This window comes from Galeopterus variegatus, unplaced genomic scaffold (genome assembly GCF_000696425.1).
Source record: "Galeopterus variegatus unplaced genomic scaffold, G_variegatus-3.0.2 Scaffold137, whole genome shotgun sequence".
Taxonomy (NCBI): domain Eukaryota; kingdom Metazoa; phylum Chordata; class Mammalia; order Dermoptera; family Cynocephalidae; genus Galeopterus; species Galeopterus variegatus.
The window spans coordinates 326369-345044 of NW_007726248.1; the positions used below are offsets into that span (position 1 = coordinate 326369).

Sequence of the window (18676 nt, forward strand, 5' to 3'; positions counted from 1 at the left end):
GAGCAGAGACCTGAATGGAGAGAGGGAATGAACCATGCAAACATCTGGGGATAAAGGAACAGAAAGTGCAAATTCTGTGCCATGGACACGTGCCTGGTGTGAGAGGGGATGGCAAGAAGGTGCGAGAATGTAGTAGTGGGGATGAGAGGGGGAACGGGAGATGAGGCCAAGGGGTGGGTGAGGAGGAAGGCTGGGGGAGGCTTAGACCCCATCCTAAAAGTGAATGAGTGAATCGGAAGAGTTTGAGTAGGGGAGCAACAGCCTGAATTGTTTTTGTTTTTTTTTTATAGATGACCGGTAAGGGGATCTTAACCCTTGACTTGGTGTTGTCAGCACCACACTCTCCCAAGAGAGCCAACCAGCCATCCCTACATGGGATCCGAACCCATGGCCTTAGTGTTATCAGCACCACACTCTCCTGAATGAGCCACGGGCCAGCCCCTGAATTGCATTTTTAAATGACCACTCTGGGTGCTTGGAGAATGAACTGCAGAGGGGCAAGGGGTTGGGCATACTGTAGCTGGGACTAGGGTGCAAAGGTGATGGGAAGTGGCCTTCCCATCAAGAAGTCTGGAAGCAGAATAAATCTCTCTTTTCTGGCTGGTTCGCAGGCACCTAACAAGCCCACCTGGCCAAAGTAGCAGTAACTGTGCCCAAGAGCCAAGCACAGACTAGGTGCCCAGCTGAGGGTTGCTAAATGGCCAAATGGGCATGAGAATCTGGCCACGGGCAGGTTAGAGCAAAAGCAACTGACCGGGCCAGGCTGTGGCTCACTTGGGAGAGTGTGGTGCTGATAACACCAAGGCCATGGGTTCAGATCCCTATATAGGGATGGCCTGTTAGCTCACTTGGGAGAGTGTGGTGCTGACAACACTAAGTCAAGGGTTAAGATCCCCTTACTGGTCATCTTTAAAAAAAATTTTTTTTTTTTTTTTTTTTTTACTGTGTACAAAAGCACGTTTAAAAACACTACAAGCTGGAATGAACAAATAGAAGCTGAGGGATGCAGAGCAGCCTTTGGAGTCCCATGGACCTGTCCGCTCCTGACTCCCAGCAGGCAAGATCCCTCCTCAGGGGTCTGTCCCTCATCTGTAAGGTGGAAACACCACCACCTAACTTGTAGGGTTGATGCGAGAATGAAAGGCAAAGAGCCTGGCACGGCCCCTGGTGTCTCATACACATACGTGGTGAGGGGAGGAGCAGAGGGGGCCAAGTGAAAAAGGGTGATAGCCAGCCTCCCGTTCTCTAACAGACTACTGAACTTGGAAAGCTGAGCACCAGGACAGATGCGAGACCAAAGCAGGAAAAACAGGAGGCTTTAGCAGCTGCAGAGGAAAGGTGTTGACATCTCTCCTCCAGCTTTATTGCTCAACACGAACTTTAGGGACTTAAAATTGCGGCTATCGTTAGGCCTAACCAGTCTGGAATCTATTTAATTCCCCAACGGGGGCTGCCTGTTGAGAACGACAGGGACCCAAGAAGCAATTTACTCAGATAATGGTTCAGGCCAGGAGAGGGGCTAAGTGGCTTTTGCTTGGTGTCCTTCTCATGCTCCTGTCATGAGACACGGGCTTAGGGAGGTGCACTTCTATCTTAGACCAGTTTCCACTCCGGCTCAAACACCACTGAAGGCACCACCCTGAAACCTGCATGGCTGCCGTGTCAGCAGCTTGTCTGGGACTGTGGCAGAGTCACTGTGAAGACACCATGAAAGGCTATATCGGTGAAATCAAGATGTGTTTGGGCTGGAGCCAAAATTCTCCAAGGCCTTTGCATGAAATTTTAAAACACAAAGGGCAGACAAAAATAAGTGAATACCTCATAGTGTGCTTTGGTGACTCCAGCTCGGCAAACTGCAGAGAAGCAGGCCTTGGTGCCATGTCAACACTGCATGTCCTGAGGTGTGACAATGAACACAGCTCAACCTACGAGGAGCTGCGTGAAACAGTAAGCCTGGCGCCTTGTGAGCAGCCCCATTCCGCTGTTTACCCTGGCATCCCCTGCCCTTCTTGCTTTGCTGTCCCAGATGAAGCTGCTCCCATTGACTCCACTCCAGGAGGTTGTATAATAGCAATTCCACATACTACCATACACCTGAAGTGGTGTCTCGGAGAAAGTGGGAGACAACAGACATGCAGAAGAAATGAACTTGCGGTTTTCCCAGGGTAAGATGTAAGTGTGCCACAGTCAAGGTCTTCATCCTCCTTACACACCTGGACCTCACCTGAGACATGGAGCCTTGTTAAAGAAAAGGCGAAATCTAAATAGACTAAAACAATTCATTAATAATAAGAGAAGCTACTATTTACTTACTACACAGCAGGCGGATTATCTCATGGAAACCTTGTCACTTTCCTACCCTGCAGATACCAGTAGTTCCATTTTACAGGTGAGGGGACTGTGGAAGCACACAGGCAGTGGAGCTGAACAAAGGCGTGAGAGCCTGACCATGCTTCAACAGTGCCAGGTTCACAAACACGAAGTGCACTCGTGCACGTGCAGCGTGCACATTTTGTTCTGCCAGGGCCTCCAGCTGGGCCCTTGAAACAAAGGCCTTTGTCTCTCTGGTTAAGTCCAAGAATGACACTCATGCCTGCCTGTGGATGCCCGGTCAGGAATGTGGAGTAGGGACATGAATCCCGGCTGTGGAAGTCTTCTAAAGGGGCCCAGAGGTACACCCAGTCTCAGACAGTCTGGCCTGAGGAGCAAGCCACACAAACTGGACATCCGGACAGGGGAGAGTGATGTCATGCAGAGCAGTTGGCAAAGCAGCCCATGAGGAACAAAAGAAGACAGGCTCTTCCACCCCATGAGACCATATCTGGGTCAGCCTTTTCCTAAAGTCTGGGGAGAGTCTTGGTGCCTCAATAGAGATGGCCAGTGCCCACCAATGTGGGGGAGCAGGTCTCAGAGGCCCCGGAAGCAGCAGACACAGGAGTTCAGAACACAGCTTCAGAGGCACAAATCCCTCTGGAGCTCCTGGCTGGGTGACCTTGGGCAAGCAGTGTAAGTTCATAGTTCCTTTCTTGCAGGGTTGTCAGATTAGAAATAAGAATGTGTTGAGAGCCTGGCAGAGAAGGTGCTCAGTAAATGGCAGCTACTATCATTATTCTGATCCTAAGTCTGCCCCAGGCCCTCTCTTTAACATGACAACCCTGAAGAGAAGTCACCAAAGGATTCCTAATTCATAGTTAGCATAAGAATGTCAAATACTCCCAAGGCCTTTGTTGTCAAAAAAGACTAGGACCTGCTCCACTGAGCCTTCCCTCAGCTGAAGACTAGACAATCACTGGGCTACACGTGTCTTTGGGTTCCAGCTCTTAATGCCAAAAAATTAAGAGTGAGGCCCTGGGCTTTGTTTTGGGAAAAATCATAGCCCTCAAATGCAGTGCCTCAACTTGCTGGCCAGAAATAGACAGGCTCCGTTTAGTGCCGACAAGAGGCCTAGAGAAAGCAATTCTGATCCATCAGTCTTCCTGTGCTGACACCAGAAAGGGCTGTGCATTAAGGGAAACCCTGTGGCCAGTGTCACTACAGATGGGTTTCAGCAGCAGTCAACACCTTCTTTTCAATGTGTATTAAGTCACTGTTTATTTCTCAAGATGTGCACACTCACGTATTCAGTTGGCCAGGACAACTCATGGCTCCTAGGTATGTACAGGTCCTTCGATGGCTTGGGTTACAAACAACTTCATAGCTAGTGCACCACACACACAAGATAAAACAGGAAGCCTAAAAACCCCAAGCCACTCCAAGAAAAACTGAGGGAGAGGAGCAGGGAGGGTAATGATGCAGCATCCCATGGGGGAAAATCAATGCACAGGAGGGAAGAACAGAGGGATGGAAGGCCAGCCAGCTTCAGTCTTCGGCAGCACTTTCCATGTGGGTGGTCAGGGGATTGAATTCAGCAGGTCCTTCAGGAAGCTCTCTGGATCAGTGATTTCTGATAAGAGACCTGGCAAACACAGCAGACACAGGATTAGGAGTGGGTGTGCATAGCCCCCAGCCCCACTGAGTCACGACTACCGCATCCACGCAGAGAACATACTGTACCCCAACAAGCTCCAACACGGCTGCTCAGAGCTCAGCAGTGACTGGGGAGATAGTCACTGAGCAAACACCCTTGTTCTGGAAGAGAGCCCTGTTCCAGAAGCAGATGCTGCTGTTGGAGTAAAGTGGCAGAAGCTAACTCCTGAGCTCCCAGAGCAGAAGTTCTAAACCTGGCCCCAAGGAGCACTGAAGGGTGGTGCAAAATGCAAGGCGGTGTTCTGAAGGAAGAGTGCCAACAGCCTTCAGCATCTTCTCGGGGATCTGGGACCAAAGAAAGGTCAACAGCACTGCCCTTGAGGGCTTGGAGGAGCCGAGTAGGGTAGCAGGACCCGGGTTCTTCTGAGCTTCCACCCAACCACTAGTCCTAGATTCCTGGGCAACCTGCAAAAGCTCAGGAGCTGTTTCCTCACCTATCAAATGGAGACAGTGAGAAGCCCTCGCTCTTCACAGTGGGGATTAAATGAGGCCCTTCACGTGAAAGTGCCCACTACACAGAGGTCCTCAATCCCCATCAACTCCCCGGTGACCCGCCCCTCCCTCACCAAGCAGGGCACAGGAGACACTGAAGCCTCATGTTAAACAGACATGGAGCTGCTAACCGTGAAGGCCTGGCAACGTCCAAGCTGAAGTCGTCTCCCAAGCACCTAAGTTAATGGAAGGATGAGTAGCACAAACCGTTTCTTGTTGGCTTTGGAAGGTGTTTTTGTTCTTGCATTTGAATAGGGTGTGTCTGATGTTTTGAAATTTTCTAACAGCTTAAACGGAGTTATAAAGTCATGCTGTAATAATCTGACCTAGGAATGGAAGGCCCTAGAAGCCCCCTGTTTGATAGGGGCTCTGGCTCTCCCCTACTGCAGGCCAGTGGTGCTGCCCCCAACTCAGGGCTGAAACAAAGCCTGGACTGAAGTGAACCCTTCCTTCCCCTGCCCACCTCCTCTTCCTCTTACTAGCTCTGACTTTCAGTCTCGTGTGACAGGCACAGGGCTCAACACTGAGGACACAGACAAATAAGACAGGCTACCTGCTCTCAGTCAGGGCTAACCTTCTGTAAAATGCAAGGCATGTGCTAAGGTCCGACGGTGGTTAAATGGGCTGAAAAGATGCAGGTGGGAGCAGCAAAGAGTTGGGGAAGTTAAAAGAGACACGGAGGTAAGCAGTGCTAGTGTGTGACCACCCAGACAACAGAGTGAGGCCCCAGGTCAATAAAGGCCCATCCCAGTATAGAGATTCCACGGAGGCCAGTGCAAAGAACGGCCAAAGTGGCAGCCCCAGGGGCTTTTTGGAAAAGTCACTCAGTTGGCACTGAGCTGGGATGAAAGAGGAATTCACACTTAGCAACCCTCCAGACCTTTAGCAGGTCTCGTTCCCAGAGGATAAAAAGATAGAGGAAAAGTTAATGGAAGGATTCTCTTGACAGTGGAATCTGGAATGAATTTTTTCTTGTCTTTACACTTTACAAAATTCCCATAATGAACATCAGAAAAACGTAAAAGAGTGAAATAAGCTAACAAAAAAGAACCCAGCAGGTTCAGTTACCTCTGCTTTGGCTTTGTCCCTTTGTAAGGATGGCTTTGACAGGGGCTGTAATTCAACAGCGCCCACAACCTGAGAGGGCACTGAATTTTCTAGGGGGATTTTCCCAGGCATGGGCCCAAGGCATCTCCCCCTGCTGTCACCTGATGCTTAGTTTTGAAATCCAAATTTTAACATGTTTGCAATTAGGATGACAAATTTGCTATACAAAGATTTGTACATGGGGGAAAACAATGAACTTCAATTTCACTAGCTGTGTGATGAGGAACTGTGTGACCACGTCTCACAGGACAGCAGTTCAAAGTGTTACCCTATTTCCACACGCACAAATGCGCTTTGCTCTGTCTTGATATTTACCATCTACTTAAGAATCAAAGTAGAAATCGTCCACATCTCCCTGGGGGCAGCTGTGACTTAAGAGATCTCAGTCCCCAAAATGCAGGAAAAAGACAGGTGTGCTCCTATTCTCACATTAATTCTCTCAACTGTCATAAAAAGCCAGAATCAAAAAGCGACTCTACCACTCTTTGGCTATGTCCCCTTGGCCACTTACTTAATCTTGAAAGCCTCAGTTACCCCATCTGTGAAACACGGATAATCACAGTTCCTACTTCATACAGGGCTGCCTCGAGAACTGAGCTCACGTGCACTGAGGAGCACAGTGCCTGAGACGCCATGAGTGCTCAGTACCTGCAGAGCTGATGGCCGCGTTACCAGCTGCTTAGCATTGACTTATCTTTCCCAGGGCTTCTGGTGGTATCTGACAGGGCAATTCCCACATGTGTTTCTTCTGATGTATGAAGATAAAGCCATGGTCAGCCCCACAAAGGCAGGCATGGGGTTTTGCTACAGAGAACCTTTAAAAGGTAAAACCTCGACACTGACCAGCCACATCGAGGAACTCTGAGAAGGTCTCCACTGGCATGAACTCCTCCAGGAAGGTTTTCAGAGCTTTGTCAGCAGCTTCGTAGATGGGCATGTCATTGTGGCGGATGTATTCAGCTAGAGAGCAAGACCAGCCTCCCTCTGTGTTACTGGTAGGCACCTTCTACAAGAACCAACAGAAGACAGGGACAGGGAGGAAGATTACTTAATGCTGCCTAGTCCTCGGTCTCAAGTCAGTCAGGCTGTTTCAATCCCATACACATCAAAGCTGTCCCCGAAGGATGTTTTGCCTCCAGGAATAACAAAAATTAATTTTATTCCTCATAGAGCCCCCTTATTATGCACTGTGTCACTTGAACCTACAAGTTCCAACAAGTGACTGCATTTTTCCTACCTACACATTTCACATCTGCATTTCCCAAAGCAAAGGGAATTGTCAACATGCTTTGATTGAGCTGTTTCATTCAGATAATAAAAGGAACCACCCCAAAACACTCTGATTCTCTCAAGGCAGAGAGGAGTGTTCTATGAAAAGCTGGGCTGCAGTAAGTCAGACTAGTACAGGGTGACAGAGTTCATCCAAATGGAGGGGGCAAGGGCAACAGAGGGTCACTCCAGAGGGAATATATTCCTGGAGAAGTGGGCTTTGGAGCAGGCTTGAGAGCAGGTGACAGGAGAGATCTTGGCCACAAATGTCCATCACAGATGTAAGGGTATAGGTTGACAGTGTAAATCCCTTCCCACAGTAGGGGCTGTTTGTTTCTCAGGAGCAAAGTGGAGAAGCAGCCATCTAGATGCTGACACAGGGTCAGAGCCAAGAGCACAGACATTTTACACCCTTGCAGAAACAAGCTGGGCCTCCAACAGCTTCCTTACCTTAAACATGTTGTAAATGAGATCAACAAGGGCCCAAAAGAGAAGGGAAGAACGATAAGCAGAATAATCCTTCACTGCCTTATCCGTCAGCCTGGAAAAGAAAATCAAATCCCATGAAGTTCCTAGGAGGTTACTTAGAACAAAATAGGACAGAACAAAACATTTTGGGAACAGTGGAAGAGTCATAGTAATCTATGCATCACATTTCCAGCTACTTTCCTGTATTTTTGGGAAAAAGCAGCTGTAGGCAAGAAATTCAGAAGCCCTAAGACCCAAAAATTTATTCATTACAAAACCGTTCCACGAAAATTCACCTGAATCTCTTAGTACTCATCTTCTAAACGAGGGTAAAATGGAAAAACAGGCGGAGATATAAGTTGCAACCTGGCAATCAAAGGCCGCTGACTTAAAGAAATGCAGAGGATTCCTGTATTTCCCTTGTGTTTAGCCCCTACACAAGCTCTTAGACTTTGATGGTACCTAACAAATGACACAAGAAACAAGGTTCTACTTCAGTCTTTATATTCCCACCAGGAGAAATTTTATAGTCAGTGGACCTAAACCAGCCAAACAGTAATTTGTCAAACACACACTATGTTAAAAAACAGCACGCTGGTGGAAAATTGGCATTGAGCAATAGCAATGTCTAGGCTAAAGCATGCAACCACCTCGACACCTCCTAAATCCTGGGATAATCCCAGAGCTTTTCACCACACCCCATTGTGTCTAATAAGTATCATCTCCACTGAAGCTAGTGATTCAGTTCAGGATTAAAGATCCATCTGTCCCTCAGAATATGGGGGGCTGTGTCTGACAACATCCATTGCCTTCTCAGTAGACACTCCCGGTTTGAGGAAGGATTACACCAGGTAAAGCCACTATGAAATACAGAAAGACCAGACTCTCCTGGGCACAGGGAGTGAAATATCGGTGCCAGGACTCAGTTCCTACCACCCAAGCTCTATAAGAGGTTTTGTTTGCAAACAGCCATCACATCTGTAATAAGTAACTAAGGCTGGATGAACCCTTGTCATGAAGTATTCTATACCGTGGCAACACACTGGAACACATCCCACGACGAAACAGACCCATATTAAAATGTTTAGTATGAAAATGCACGTGTATACGTAAGAATTGTAAAACTAAAACAAGCATAGATGTTATTTATTATAGAAGCTAAAACTATATGGGCCTCAAGTGAAGGTACTGCCTAGCATGGGATAGGCCATCAACACCTACATTTAGTAAATGTTTAATTAACTCACGAAAGTAAAGTAAAATAATAATGAAATGAGACAATTTCCTGCTTACTAAAATATGCTTCCTGTGGCCTCCCTTGGCCCCAATATCTTCCAAAGCACCCACATGTGGGTGCTGCAGCCTAAGGAACTATACTGCAGGCCCATGGATGAAGACAACAATCCACTTCTCCGCAACTCTGCATCCTAGCAGATAAGATAACAGATAAGGCTCTGAGGGAAGCCTAAGTCCCAGGCTTAAATACCTGCAAGTTCCTGGCAGAGGAACCTTTTTTTTTTTAAAATGTAAAACATGCAGAAGAGGTCAGCTTCTCTAGAGATGCGTTTTTATAAATCTGCTACTGCTGCCCATGCTATAACATACACGACTTATGTAGGGCAAAGCCTGCTGCCAGTGACACCAGGATGACACCCTCTAAATACCGTTCCAGCAATGGTCTCTCCTCCAAGGGTGTCCCAACACGGTGCAAACCCTCAGTACCTCTTCCAATCTGTTCTGTGAGCACCTCTTAGCTCTAGACCATGACCAAGTTTAGTCCTTCTCTATGACTGCTCTGCTTTGGTAAGCAGGAATCTTGAGTGACCCGGCCCAACTTAATTATTTAAAGCTAATTAGCAAAGGTGACTAAACTGCTACACAGAAAATGGCAACTCATGAATGTAGCTCACACTAGATTTCCTAATTAAGCTGTGACTAAATCAGCTTTTCCTTAACTGCCTGGGACAGTAATGAATTCTAGTCTCCTAACTGAAAGCAAAACAGCTCATGTGGATTTAGATTTCACACTTGCCATGGAGAGCATGTGCCCAATAAATGGCCATTCTACTTGCTATGGATGCAGGCTGAGTCTTACTTATCGACAATTTAGTACTCTCAAGATCTAACTTTTGATTTCTAGCCGCTAGTTAACTACTAATGCTTCAGGCTCTTGGGAAACACTGGAAAGTGATATGTTTGGAAAGGGGGCAGGAGTTATGTAGGAATCGAACAAGACTAGCCCCCTCCCACTCTACACATGCAAGCTGATATTGGCCAGATTCAACAGTACAGCTTTAGCGTGATCTCTCTGAGCACGTGAGGTGCCTACAGACTAGTAACACCTGATAAACCCAAGCTGATGGAGGGAAAGATACCAGGTGTGCCAACTCAGGCACATGCTGTTTCCACTTGGTTTGTCATTATCATGGGCCTAAAAGTTCCCCCTCTGCTCTCCCTTGTTGGTCTGCAAATGTGGAAATGACCCTGTGGATACCACGCTAAGGCAGAATCATAGGGACAGATTTTCTAATAATGAAGCAGAGGCACATTTCACTTGAACGGCAGAAGCAAGCTGCCAAACCCATACCCTACTCTGTACTCCCCGAGGCAGGCAGACTTTTCAGGGCCACCACAGGCCTGAGTGGTGCACATGGAGTCCATTCTGTACACAGCAATTGAGGTGGTATCTCAAAGAGCTGGTTGTTGTTGATAAGTTTTTGTTGTTTGCAGTTGTTTCTCTCAAGACATTCCCATCTGGCCCAAATCGCAGCACAAGTTCATAAAAACAAAGACTATTTCCTTCCTGAAATGCTGTTCTTTCTTTGGGGAGTGTCCATATGAAGCAAGTGGATCCAAAAGAAGACAGGCTCATGGAACATGGGACAGATAGGATAGGAATATAACCAAGGAGGGAGAATGACAAGCTCTTAATTACTAGAAAAGAAAATTCTCAACTGCAGCCATGCTGGAACTTACAAGTTTGTGCCAAAACCTGCTAGATTTGGAGAACCTTGTTATCTGTCTTAGCCCCTTGCCAGCCCTAATCTTCTCGTTAGTTCTATCACCCTGTGTCTGGCTGCCTTTCCTTCTTCAATTTTCTACAGCAGGTAAGCCTGGCTCCAGCTTTCTAGTGGCTGACTATAACACTAGAGTGACCATCAGCCCAGACTCTTGGTGTGAAAGACTGAGAAGGGTCAGTATCAACTGCATGTCAAATGACCATGCCTTCACTTAGCACATATGTACTGCTAAGCAACTTTTAAACACACCAGGAACACATAACCCAGGCAACCGCTTCCTGAAGCAGGTACTGACCTGGTGGCTCCCCCTGGAGCCACTACCCGGGCCTGCGAGGTCACCAGCAGCCTCCTTAAGATTTCTACACGTGTGGCTCTCCACTGCTCAGGGGGCAGAACGTGGAGGGCCAGGACTGTGAAATAATGGGGCCCGTCCACTTCAAAGGCACTCTCCACCCACTTCTCCTTGGGCTGTTCCAGAAAGCCTTGGAGGTTCTTCTCTTCTCGGGAGGTTGCTCGGGTTCTAGAAGAAAAGGGGCATGACAAAAGCAAGGTGAAGCAGGACACAGCAGCAGGGTGGGGGGTGGTGTGTATGTGGAATCTGCTCAGTTTGTTGCCTTCTCGTGAACTCTGTTGAACCTGTGTGTGACTGAACACCCCCCCACTCCCACCTCCTCTCTGACAATCCAAGCCCTTCTTCCCCTTCCAGGCCCTTCTTGGTGGCACCTACCCTGCCTCCCCTTCACACCCCCACCTCAGCTCTGACACAATTCCAAACGCACTCTGGTGTCAGGCACTTTCAAAACACTCCAACATGGAATTCTCCTAATGACTCTGGAAGCCTGGAGAAGTGAAGTGACATGCCCAAACTCACCAAGCTAATAGGTGATGGAGCCAAAACGTGAATCTAGATTTCCCACACTTGAGTCCATAGCCTGAATTCTCCCATACTCCACAAAGTCTTATATTTAAATGGTTTGCACTAAATGAGCATCTCGTTCCTTTGCTAGGCTCCCGATTTTGATTTGTTTTCTTATGTTCTGTGGACACAGAACCTCCTGCATTAGAACATAGCTACCTCCAGGTGAGCGCTGCTGCTTCTTCTCACTCTTGCCTAAACGGCAATGATCACAACAAACTTTAATGCCAGGCACTGTTCTAAGGGCTTCACATGGATTATCTCATTCAATCCTCACAAGAACCCAATGAGAAAGGTTCCATTATCCCAATGTTACAGAAAAGGAAACTACAGAGGAGTATTTCTGGGGAAAGAACTGGACTGTGAACCCACAGTCTGGCTCCAGAGCCTCTCCATCATTAACTTCCTCTTCCTGCCAACAGCAAAGCTTTGACAAGTGGTCACTAAATCAGCCCTAAGAGATCATCCAAGTCCTTCCTGGTGATATATTTCTGGCTATATTCTGCTCTCATGCCGTGAATGCTTGAGGCCCTATCCTAATTCCTTGGAGGGAAAACAAACAAAACAAAACACATAACACTAGAAGCCATTAGAATCCAAGTTACCAGGTCTGTACAAGGCAATGCCACAGTCGCTGGACTGTGGGGGAAGTAGGAGGGCAGAGTGCACAGACACCAGGCTTCCTTCTGCTGCCTGCAAAACAGGAATGAATGGAATGGATGGATACATTTGACTTGACCTTCCAGAACCGTGGGGAAGCTGAGGCTTTCTGCCATTGCAGGACCTGCTCAGGCTTGGCTCTGGCTCATGGTGGCCATGGAGTGACATACCTGCCTTCACACACAAATGTTCAATGACAGACACCGAGCCCCCTGTGATCAAGCTCACACCAATGTCAAATAGCCCGCTAGGAAAGCAGTCGCAGCTGAGGAACAGTGCCTCTGCATGAATCTTACTGTTTAGTCTTTGACTGACCAAGGTAAGTGTGAGTGAGCCAACTCCCTCTCCAATGAAAGGACCTCAGCATGAATGATCAATGTCTGGCACTTGAGCAGCACAGTGACTCCTGAAGTCACCAGCTCTACTCCAGCTGGGTGAGTCACAAATCTTTTTTTCCTCACTGGGTCTACTTTTCTCCCTGGAGAATGGAGCACTCCACTCTACCTCACAGCTGCCAAAAGACAGGTCTCTGCAGATACCAAGGGCTCTGTCAAGGGCCCCAAGAACACTGGTAATCAGCACTGCTCAGACCCGAAGCAGAGTCTGAACAGTGGGACATGTGTGCTGTCAATGCTGCCAGGGGCTGCTTCTGACAGTGTGAGGAGCTCAGCAGATGACGCAATGCGCTCAGATGGAGACCTGCCCCTGTGTGTTTACAAGGAAGCCTGCGGTCTCCAGGTCACCTTTTATCTCACAAGGAAATGAGAGGGAAGGAGAAAATAACTGTTGAGAGAGGACCAGAAAGGACAAGAGACAGATTGTCCTGCTGCCTAATCTGCACCACAGCTGCCTCGGGTGGACTGTGCACAGCCTTTCAACAGGCTGCCAGATGTCTGCCCAAGAGAGTTGTCATACTCTGGGTAGGGGATGGAGCCACCAAGTATGAAACCATTTAAATAAAATCCACGAGCTAAGAAGAATATTCTCTACCCGCCTAAGTGCTTCTTTAAAATTACACTTCTAGGTATCAACCTAACTGTTCCATAATGTGCATATGGATAAAAATACAAATCTATTTTTTTCCTGGCCGCCTTCCTTCTCAGTTGACTTTCCCAGCAAATCTTCAACATTTCCCTTCCCCTCACACTTGCCAGAAACATTACTTACTGGAGAGACAACAGGTATAACAAATCCAGTTCTCCATTTATGAAACAAGTCCTTAGTTCTTATGCATCCCCTTAGTGGGAAACCTTCACCTGGAACAACTCATCTGCCCTTGACCAATGACTGAGACCCAGCTCCAACCTATGGCCTCCCCCCATTCAATCGAATGGTCTGAAACTAGAAGAAGTAGCGGCTACACTGAAGTAGAGGCTTCAATGGCCTGGTTTCTCCCATTTCCTGTTCCCCTGTGAACTGAAGGTCAGTCCAACGATGCAGCCTTGGGCTGCCCATGGTGGGAGATAAGACAGTTTGGGAAAGGAAATCACCCTTGCTGCCTTATTCTGTGTGACCCAAAAAGCCAGCTGAACATCCCTACCCCAGTAAAAGTTGCCTTAGATCACACACTGGCCTTGGAACTAACCAGGGAGGAGATGGAAAAGCCAGGGGATCTTACTGGGCAGAGGGATGTAGGGTGAGTCAGCTAAGATGCCACCCACTGGGGCCCAGGGTACTGACGTGTTCAGGACGTAAAGCACAGTGTGAATGATGTACGGGATCAGGTGGATGTTGCTCTCCCGGCCACCCCCGCCAGTGTCCGCACTGAACGACTGCTCCATGGCAAAGCGCAGGAAGAGCAGTTTGATATCATGGATGTTGAGCTGGTACGTGGGCTCCCGCTGGCCCGTACATTCCTGGAGGTAAGTATTATGCCTAGGGAGAAATAACAAATGCTGAAATGAGAGTGGTAAAAACCCACTTTGGAAGACAGAATCCCCCTCCGCCCGCACCCGGCCTAACGGCTGCAAAGGTTAACAAGTGGACAGAAGGATGAAAGGAGAGGTGAGAACACGGGCTGGGGCCAGGAAAAAGACAAGACTTAGGACATTTTCATTTCTGCTCTGACTAAATGTGACACTCCCCAAGTTTTGATGAGAATCCACCACTTTTTGGGGATCATTTTTTGATGGAAAGATGTAATGGGATACATCATGGCCACATCTGCAAGTACATTTTGGAAGAAGAAATGTAGAACTTATCCATTCTGACTGACAGGGTGACCTACCCATAAGAATGATCTCTTCAGGAACACTTATTCTATTTTATGGAATGAAATGTTGCCCAATTCTAGAATCACAATAAAGCTAATTGAGATCTTTTTTTTAAAAATCTCTCCAGTCTCCAAATACAAGTTTTTTTCTCTGTCAATACACATTCCTATCTATCTGGGCTCTGTCCCTGATTAACTGGGTAAGTTACTCAACCTCTCTGTGTCTTCATGTCTTCACCTATAGAATGTGTATAATAACAACGCATGGTAAGCATTTAAATATGTTGCCCATTATTACCAGCAGGTGCCTATTTTATTGTTAAGTACCTTTTTTCCCCTGAGCTTTAACATAGGACTTGGGTTGGGGCACAACTCCAGAAGGCATCAGCAAGGCATGAAGACCTCAGAGAAGCTTTACAGCTATCCTATACTAGATTTTAGGACCAAGGAGGCCTTTAAAGGAGCCAAATATCGCCCCTGCCACTAAGCCATTTCGTTATTCAAACCTCAGAGCCACAGACCATAGATATGAATCTGGGAAATTCTGGCCTCAAGTACCAAGTCAGGGGTCCTGTGTCTTATGCCATAAGATCAATAAAGGAGGAGAGGTAGCATGTAGCTAGAAATTTTACATAGTACCCCGGAAGCTGAAGGTGCCGGTTTCCCTCACTCTGTGGATGGGCCACATCAGGTTATCATTTCAGTAAGCTCCCCCTCACCCCTGTATGCTCTGGACAGTTCCCCAGTCAGCAGCAAAGAGAGACATGGATTCCCAATGAAGGTGAAAGGAAATGGTGTCAGCAGGCACTGGGCTGATAGTTGATCTTTCCCCATCTCCTAGGAATCCCCTCCTTTCTACCTTGGAAAATGCTCTACACTCACCTGGCCAAGCAAGTAGCAAAAGCTGATTCTGGGACATGGGGTCCCCAGACCGGAAGGAGCCCATTGCATTTGGTGTTGGCATTCTGCAGGGCAGCACTTTCCCACTCTTCCCGGCCTCGAGCCAACCTGGATGGGAAGGATAGCAGGGACAAGTGACTGCTGGAGTTAACTGACAACCAGGCACCTGCATGAGTGGAGTGGGGGAGGGTGTGGAAGGAAATTAGCCCATGCTCCTGAGCCTACAGAGAGAATGAGGCATTTCTGATTCTCTTCACTGATTCAGGTAAGCAAGATTGCTATCACCAGCCTTGGGCCAAAGCATATTTTCCCCATACGGCAAGAATAGCTTGTGGACCTATATGTTTTAAGGGCTGGCAGGCCCACCTCCTCCAAATCCAGAGGCCCACTCCTCCACTCTTGCCCAAGGCCCACTCCTCTGAGTAACACAAGTCTAGAGCTGAAGTGCAGAGGAGGAGAGGGAAGGTATGGGCAGGCCTACGGAAGGAGCCGTGCCACAAGAGCCAGGGCCTACCTGACGGCAGCCAGGTGGCAATCGTAGTGCACAATGTTGAAGTGGGACACAGTGCTGTAGCCCTGCTGTTTCCGGGGCTTATTCTCCAACTCCTCCAAGGCTACCCGCTTGGTAAAGGTATAAATGCCTAGGACCTTTGTGGGCTGCAAAGACAACAACATAAAAAGGCTGAGCAGTGAGGAGAAACTGCAAGTCAGGCTTTGGAAGGTGAAGCAGAAAAAGAGGGAACTGAGTATCCACCTTCCCAGGCAATGCTTTGGGATTCTGGTTGCTTTAACTGGGGAAGTGTTCAGGGAGTAGGTGATGGGCAGCCCCTCAGTCAAATGGTTATACACTTGGCTGGGCACAGTAATGAGGAGTGCAGGAGCAATCAACAAGGGGGTGCCATGCAGATGGAGAAAGACATGTACACCTAAGCCACCTTTCCTTTCTTTGTGAACAGGAACAAGAAAAGGCCTTCATGATGAGTCATTTGCTTTTCCAACTTGTCAGGCAGCTCTGAGGAGCCTGCATTACAGCAGGACTAACACGGCTGGTGGCCCAGGGCACTGTCCTTCCATAGCCTGGGTGTGAGGAGCAAATTCAAACTGGAGAGGAAGAGGCCACCCCTGAGACCTTTAGGGGAGCAAACAGGTCACTTGCTGTTCTGCTGCTTTCAGGTATAATCTAGTATGGATGAGCCTCGAAAGTCAGGGTTCTGACCTTCTCTCCAGTTATCCTGAATGAAAGCAGCATTGTATGTTTTTTAAAGCCCCCATTTGGAGTCAGAGAAGCCCAGGCTGAAATTCTGGCTCTGCCATCTGACTTTGTTTTCTTACCCATAGTTGGTGCTTTTTACAGGCTTAAAGATAAAATTATCCAGTTTACATAAAGTTCTGAGCATGAGGCCTAACAGAGAAGGAATACAAGGATTGCCATTTGTCAGTGATGAAGATGATGATGACGATGATAGCTAATGTTCAAATCAGTTTGTCTTTCTGCCTTGAAAGAGAACAGCTGATCCTTTTGTCAGTCTCTCAGGAGGCAAACCTTGACCCTGGTCTAAGAACAAACTTGCCTGCAGGTGAAGGATGCCACCTGGAACAAGGGCCAGGCTATTCCATCAAAGCCCAGGCCAAGCAGCTGTACCTGGAACTTGTATCCCTCCCTGCAGATGCAGCACGTGAGGCCTGGCTCCTCGATCAGCTCTTCCATCTGCTTCAGGAGCGCCGTCTTGGTCACGACCTGGCCCTTTTCATTTGTCTGTACAGGAACCCAGGTGGCATGTGAGAAAGGGATTTCCACACTGCCTCCCACCCCAGCTTAGGAATGCTCAGGAACAGGGCTAACCTCCCACATACTCTAAAAAGACATCGAGAGGAAAGCCCTCTTCGAATGAGGGTAAAAACCCAGATTCTTCTGCTATTCTCCTCTTCTTATAGGAATCACTGAAGCAGAGGAAACCATCCAGCTGGAACCCTGGCAAGTCGCCACTTGCCACCAAAAAAAGTCCCCTTTCTTTGTGCCAGTAATACCAAGTCTCAGCTGCCAACATCTGTTGCATTATGATTTATTTATTGTTCTCACGTGAGTCTTAAAACTGCTGACACTCAAGTTTGCTGGTTTGGGGAAGGTGCATGTAGGACAACTGCTTCCTCCAAGGCGGGACAGTGACACAGAGCCCTTTGTGTCAAACAGACCCAGACTCAAAATCCTGTCAACTGCTTATTAGTTATGTGCCTTGGCCTATTTACTTTACCTCTTAGTCTCAGTTACTGCATCCGGAAAATGGGAACAATAATGTCATCCTCATAGAAGCACTTGAGGGCTTAAATAAAATCTTACATGTAAGGTGCTTAAGCACAGTGCCTGGCATATAGCAAATCCTCCATAAACAATGGTTATTATCACTAGTTTTACTGTTTTTGTGAACTTGCTAAGTCATTTAACCCGAGTCTCAGCTATACAGCAGAACAATAATAGTCTCACCTCTGAGAGTGTCTAGCACACCTCGTTCCTTCCTCTCCATCTGCCCATCCTTTACCTTCACCATCCTCAACCCCAGCTCTATCCCAAAGCACAGATGGCTATCCCATGGCCAAATCCTCATCAACAGTGTGAGCAAGAATATGGGGCCTGGGAGGCGACTTTACCGTCATGCCCAGGGTGCCCAGAGCCTTCTGCCTCATGGCCATTGCCATGCGCTTCTTCTCAGCCCGTGTCTCCCTGCGGGCTGCATCAATCTTCTTGTTCACATCCGGGTGTTCCCGCAGTGCCTCCAACAGGTTCTCTGCCAAGGTCCCAATGCCCTCATCACTGGATACCTGCTCCAGTTTATGCAGGTTTGTGATTGAGTCAGTTCCGATCAGAACCTGCCAATAAGAGACCAGAGAGATGCATGCCTCCAATCACGTAGACCGGCCTTCTTCCCAGGACCTTAAAGGTTTAGAAAATCAACTAAATGTGCATAATCTTATGTCATTTGCTCAGCTGCAATCAGATCCTGACTCTACACTCTGAAAGATACAGACAAATGGAAGAGGGTTTGGCTCTGCCACTGACTTTGACCAGTTATTGTGCTCTTTAGCTACAGTATTCTCATCTATAAAATGGGGACAGTGCCAGGATTGCAGTAATGATTAAAAGTTAGGTGACATATGTAAAGCATCCAGCACAATGGAAGTAGAAAGAGGCCAGGAGAAAACACCCTTACCCTTGGTAAGACAGAAGCAGCACTTGACGAAGCCTGAGTGGTGAACTCACCAGACAGAGCAGGCCCTGGATGTTCATAAGGGACTGCCCTAAGTTCTTCATCTAGGAGCCTTCTGGGTCCACCAAACTGGGAGCACAGTTCTCAATCTAGGGATACTAAAGGTACAACTACTACAAGTAGGAATGGAGATTTTTTTTTTTTTTTTTTAAACTTTTTAAAGATAGATATTAACAAGAAACCCCTGTGCTTGAAAAGTTTGGCAGTCACCGCCCTAGGTCCCCAAGGCATGAAGCCAGGGGAAGCCGAACCCAGCCGCAACCAGGTAAAGAGCACACCAAAAACACCATTTCCACGCAGGTAGCCCTCCATAGCCACCGCAATTGCTATGGCTGCTGCAAAA

The 18676-nt window shown here is 47.8% G+C and overlaps 1 protein-coding gene across 1 annotated transcript in view; it reads right to left on the reverse strand.

Annotated features, from left to right (window-relative positions):
- Nucleotides 1-3565: 3565 nt before the first annotated feature.
- UBR4 (ubiquitin protein ligase E3 component n-recognin 4) overlaps nt 3566-18676 on the reverse strand; it is a 131752-nt gene continuing 116641 nt past the window's right edge. The window contains exons 98-106 of the mRNA XM_008589484.1: nt 17717-17935; nt 16713-16826; nt 15585-15727; nt 15053-15178; nt 13639-13833; nt 10678-10902; nt 7345-7435; nt 6469-6631; nt 3566-3955 (exon numbers count right to left, since the gene is read on the reverse strand). Coding sequence (XP_008587706.1) covers nt 3891-3955; nt 6469-6631; nt 7345-7435; nt 10678-10902; nt 13639-13833; nt 15053-15178; nt 15585-15727; nt 16713-16826; nt 17717-17935 — 1341 coding nt within the window. The 3' untranslated portion in view covers nt 3566-3890. The remainder of the gene's footprint in view (nt 3956-6468; nt 6632-7344; nt 7436-10677; nt 10903-13638; nt 13834-15052; nt 15179-15584; nt 15728-16712; nt 16827-17716; nt 17936-18676) is intronic.